At 35.8% G+C, this 6,007-nt stretch overlaps 1 protein-coding gene across 1 annotated transcript; it reads left to right on the top strand.

Moving 5' to 3' along the window:
• Positions 1-2,682: 2,682 nt before the first annotated feature.
• On the top strand, positions 2,683-5,495 carry LOC148924061 (putative late blight resistance protein homolog R1A-10). The gene has a single exon (XM_089061182.1). The coding sequence runs from the start codon at positions 2,780-2,782 to the stop codon at positions 5,405-5,407; it is 2,628 nt and encodes an 875-aa protein (XP_088917308.1). The 5' UTR covers positions 2,683-2,779; the 3' UTR covers positions 5,408-5,495.
• The last annotated feature ends 512 nt before the right edge of the window (positions 5,496-6,007 follow it).

The following is a 6,007-nucleotide window of genomic DNA, read 5'->3' on the forward strand; positions in this document are numbered from 1 at the left end:
AGTTAAATTTTATTACATTTTTTCATTTTTTCCAACGAAATTTATCACATTTTATTGTTTTACCATTTTTTGTAGTGAACTTTATATTCCACTAACTCATTACAACTCACATTTTTATTATAAAACTAACTCATAAAAGTAGGACCAACTCTCTACTATTTTTTTTAACTCACTTTTCATTATATTTCTTAAAACTCGTACCTGGTCAAAATGTGACAAAATTTAAGGGATGGAGGGAGTAATATTTGATACTTCTATTTCAAATAGTACGTGAATGTTATTCACAAGTACAATAGCAAGTAGCTTTAATGTTTATTTGATACTCCTGTTTCAAATAGCATTGTGGATGTAGTTCATGCCACTGGGGATGCGATTGAGTCCTAATTGGATGCAGTATGCACCACCATAAAATAAATAGGTTTATATCAAAATTGGACAATGTTAGAGAGCTCTCACTTTCCACTAATGTTGTGCAAGTACTTTATAAACTTATTACTCCTTATGCAATGTGACAAATTCATGTATGCACTATCATGTAAATAGGTTTTTATCAAAATCGTGTAGGACAAATTGTTTATATTCGAATTGATCAGCATGCACATTTACATGTTTGGAATTGTCGTATGAATATGCCATGTTTTATGGAGTACTAGTAGATATGATTTGAATGTTTAAGTTTTACCAAAAAAACAAAATCCATAAACTATTCACTCTTTGGTTCGTGTGATGATTGATGAAATACTACTTATTACTCCCTCCGTCCCCAAATAAGAGTTACTAATTTCTATTTTGGTCTGTCCCAAATTAAATGATAAGTATGTCTCACATTCCACTAACTCATTTCACTCACATTTTATTATAAAATCAATATAAAAAAGTGGGTCTCATATTCCACTAACTTTTTCAACCAACTTTTTTTTACATTTCTTAAAATACGTATCCGGTCAAAGTCTTACTCCTAATGGCTTTTTCATGTTGGGGGGAAAATTTATTGGGCTGAAAAAGATTAATTTGGTCCGCCTTGCTTGGGCTCTGAAAATTGATGGGCTTTGGATTGTCTAATGCATTTGGAGATGGGGACCGTTGATTTGAGGGACGAATTTTATCTTTGGGCCTAAAGCCCAATTTGATGAATTCGAATTTATTATTGTGAACTCTTTGATAGCAACGTCTCTCTTGAATAATATGATATGTTAAGTCTCATAGTAATTGTTCAATGCTTATTGAATAATACTATATGATTAGGAATTATCGTATGAATATGCTGTGTTTTATAAATTGTTTGAATGTTTACACACAGTGGGAGTTCTAAGACAGTGATACACACTAAACATGAGAACTCAGTTTAAAAGACTAGTTTGTTAGAAGAGATAGTCCATTTAAATTAATCATCAAAGAGACTCTAAATATCTTAAATTAATTATCAATGAGACTCTAAGATTGCACCCTCTGTTGCCACTCCTAGTTCCAAGAATGAGTGCCCACGATGTGAAATAAATGGATACGAAATCCCAGCCGGAACAAGAGTGGTAGTGCAGTTGAGTATTGGAACGATGCAGAGAAGTTTATACCTGAGAGATTTGAGGAAAGCCCGCATGATTTCCACGGGAGCAATCTCGAATACATGCCCTTTGGCGCGGGAAGGAGAATCTGTCCCGACATGTTGTTCGGTTTGGCAAATGTGGAGATTCCACTTGCTATGCTTCTCTATCATTTCGATTGGAAAATGCCTAATGGGATTAAGCATGATGAATTGGATATGACGGAGGCCTTTGGCGCGACTGTTAATAGGAAACACCCGTTGCGTTTGATTCCTATTGTTAAGTGACCTTTATGTGCACGTGTTTGACTTATTTTGGGAGCTTTTACTTTGAGTGGTAGAGTGTACGTTAAGTTGATATTATATGTATTGTGTTATAGATTCCAATGCAAGTAAATGCTCTTTCTATTTAAATAAATATGAAATATTTGGTTTCTGACACGAGATTTAGGATAATATTATTTTATGAGTTAATGAAAAGAGAGTAAAGTATGAATAGAAAAAAATAAAGATATTATCGTTTCTAAAACTTATAGATTTATATTAAATCTGGGCCACATAGTCGGGCTCAGTTCTGGGCTTTGTCAAAAAGTGACGTGTGTAGAAGCCCACATTTTGAACAATAGATTTGGAAATATGTTTATTTTTGAGCTGAGCCCAATGAGGTTATGGAGCGATCTATGTAAATAAATTATCTAAAAAAAACTAAAATTTGATTTTCTCATCGATTCGGCCATAAATTCGTTCACTATTTTATTCAATTTTATTACAGTACATAAATAGATAAATGAATTATTTTTCGCATTAGAACCAGTAAATTTCTAAAATATATTGCAATACAAATTTTGAAACTGGAGTCAGGAAAAATGTTTGAATTTTGAACTTTTACAAGTATTTGAGTTGTGTCAATACTATTAATTTGTGTGGATATTTTAGTATAAGATTAAACTAATCGGTGATTATTTAAAATTAATTTTGTGCATTTTAATGTCATAACCAATTTTTCTTCTCAATAATTGCCTTCTCCACATAATTGCCGACAGAGATGAGAATGGATGCCAGCTGCAAAGATTATGTATATTTCATGGATAATTATAATGTAGGGTCATTCTTGAATTGAAACGTCCATAGCCACACAATTGCAATATTTTCAACAATATCACTTTGGTCTTCTTCTTTCATGTTTGCATTTTATCTTATTTCATTCACACTGCTCAAATATTCAGTTTCTGAGCTTTCATGGCGGCTTATGCAGCTCTGATTTCTCTTATGAAAGTCATAGATGATATTGAAACTCATCCATTCCCTCCGATTTTTCTCAATAAACAACAAGTTGAATCGCTCACTGAAAAACTTGTGTTTTTGCAGGAATTTCTCGAAAGCTATAACTCTCCTTATGCATACAGCGACGAAGCAGATCCGTTGGAGATGCGCATTGTAGATGCAGCTCAAGCGGCCGAAGATGTGATCGAGTCATATATAATTGACACTATTCACATTTCTGCAGCAGCAACTGACGATGGTGCTAGTGGTGGTGGTGATGGTGAACAAATTAGTTGCATCCACTTCTATCAGGATCTGCAAAATGTGATTGAAGAAGTGGATATGATCAAAAAAGAGGTCACTGGAATAACAAGGGAAAAGGTAGTGCACCAGAGGAACATGGCGGATTTAAGATCCAGCTCATCCAATGAGAAGAGCTCTATCATGGTAGGGTTTGATGATGTGCTTCTTCAACTCTTGGATAGGCTTACTGATGGAAACACCAATCGCCAAATCATCCCTATCGTGGGGATGGGTGGAATCGGCAAAACTACTCTCGCAAAAGGTGCGTTCGAACACAAGCTTATTAAAGAGCGTTTTGGTATTTGTGTGTGGACTACCATTTCCCAAGATTATAATATAGTAGAAACTCTTAGAGAAGTTCTCTCTCGAGCGGGAGGTTCCTCGAGCAGTATGGATGAGAAAGAATTGGTAGTAAAATTATACCAGTATTTATGGGGTAGAATATATCTCATTATATTGGATGATATGTGGAGTATAGATGTGTGGGATAAGTTGAAATTTTCCTTTCCTGATTGTTGTAATAGTAGTCGAATACTAGTCACAACTAGGATGTCGAACTTGGCTGCCCACTTGACTGATTCCTATAACGTCTTCAAGATGGGATTTCTAGATGAGGCTAGTAGTTGGACTTTGTTCTCCAAAACTGTATTTGGGGAACAAGGTTTCCCTACTCAACTCAAGAGTATTGGAAAGAAAATTGTGGAAAAGTGTAAGGGACTTCCTTTGGCGATTGCTGTGATAGGGGGTCTAATGGCTAAATCTGAACCTACAGTAGAATATTGGGAGCACATAAAGGAAAACATAAGCTCAATAGTGAATTCGGAGAATGATGATTATTGCTTGACAATATTGAAACTAAGTTATAATTATTTGCCTATCTATCTAAAGCCTTGTTTTCTTTACATGGGAGTGTTTGAGGAAGACCGTGTGCTTAGTGCTTTAGAAATTGTCGAGCTATGGGAGTCTGAAGGGTTTCTTAAACCATTAGACAACAAAAGCATGGTGACAATTGCAAAAGAGTACTTGCAGGAGCTAGTTGATAGGAATCTCATTTTAGTTCATGAGTTTGGGTTACTTGGGAATGTAAAATCCTGCAAAATTCATGATTTACTAAGAGATTTATCAATGAAAGAAGCTCAAAAACAGAGGTTTTTTTATGTTTTGAGAGAAGAAAGTCCTGTGGGCGTGATGAGGCAACACCGGATAGTTATTCCAAGAAGTACTTCTAAGGAAAAAATCGTCAATGCCTTTGAATCCATGTCACATGTTCGTTCTTGTTTACTATGGTGTGATTTTATTCGTGTTCTAGAATTGCCAAAATCTAGATTTCTGAGGACACTGCATGCACTTAGACTTTATCCAAAGAGAAGTACCCCAAAACCTGTGAACTCACGATACCTTGCTTTTCGAAGCGTTGCTTTTCATTTGCAAACTTCGATCAAATTTCTCTGGAATCTACATACACTAATCATTTTCTGTGAGGGTGATTCTATGGGACGAATTGATATCTGGAAAATGCTTAAACTTAGGCATGTCGAGTTCTATGATCGAATGATGCATCTCCGAGCTCCCCCGAGCGCTGACGATGATATTATTGTCATGAAGCATCTAGAGGTGCTCGGAGGAGTGAAGAATCTCAATTTGAGTGAAGATGTTATTCAAAGAATTCCCAATATCAAGAAATTATCCATAATTGTGCGAGTGAACTATCTCAGCTGTCTTCAGTGTCTTACCAAGCTTGAATCCTTGAGTTTGTCCGTCTACTCCACCAATAAAGGAAGGTATGTTCAGAAGATGAGCTTCCCAGACTCCCTTAAGAAGTTGAATCTCGATTTACCAATTGGTTTTGAGTGGGAAGACATACTGCCAATGATAGGGGCATTACCACTTCTTCATAAGCTCACATTACGTGGAGGTCGCTTCAAAGAAGGCGAGTGGGAAACAACTGAAGGCCAGTTCCCCAGCCTCAGGTCACTAAACTTGGTCGTTTGTCAAGATCTAGAAAACTGGACAGTGTCAGAGAGCTCCCATTTTCCATTTCTTCAGGAGCTTCGTCTTTGTAAAATGAAAAACTTGAAGGAGATTCCTTTGGAAATTGGAGAAATACCAACACTGAGATCAATTGAATTGTATCATTGCAATGAATTATTGGTGTTTTCAGCTAAAGAGATATTAAAGGAGCAAGAGGATTTACAAGGAGACCAACCTGACCTTCATGTTCGTGTTGAAGTCAAGAAGAAAGATAAAGCGTTGCAGAGGCTGGCAAGTTCCAATTTTGAAGTTGTAGTGTCTATTTTCTAGTGTTAATGTGTATTGATCTCTCTTCTTTTTTCTTATTTATTTCCTTGTAAACTTAATCGGATCAATTTTTCATTTCTCATCTTGCATATTTGGAATTGCTTTGATACTACACATGTAGTATCCACATTGTCAACAATGTCTTTAGCAAGATCAAGCTTAAATTTAAACAATTTTTCAAGCAAATACATTCTGGAAGACATGGAGGTTTCAGTATACAGAGTATCAAGTAATTTCCACATTTCATCAGCAGATTCCTCATGATCAACTTTCCTAATCACAGAATCAGATAGATTTAACACAATAGTAGCCCTTGCCAATTCATTCATCTCATCAATTTTATCCTAAGCAGTACCATCAGGCAATGTACCATCAACAACTTTAAACACCTTTTGTTGAATCAAAACACATTTCATTTTCTGTTTCCAAATAGCAAAATCATTTTTACCATTGTAAGGAACCACACCAACAGGTTGAGCCATTTTAGCAAGAAAATTTGCAAGAACACAGGAAGCAAGACAGAAACACACAGCCTTACACACCTGAAAGCACAGAGACATACACCAGCAAAGCAGGAACAGACCAAAAGCTTTCACACAACAG

The sequence above is a fragment of the Salvia hispanica genome, chromosome 6 (genome assembly GCF_029641045.1).
Source record: "Salvia hispanica isolate PSC_SH4W2 chromosome 6, Shi_PSC_v1, whole genome shotgun sequence".
Lineage (NCBI taxonomy): Eukaryota > Viridiplantae > Streptophyta > Magnoliopsida > Lamiales > Lamiaceae > Salvia > Salvia hispanica.

What these genes read in the sequence shown, in the direction of transcription:
- LOC148924061 (XM_089061182.1), top strand. Translation starts at nt 2,780, where the DNA reads ATGGCGGCTTATGCAGCTCTGATTTCTCTTATGAAAGTCATAGATGAT.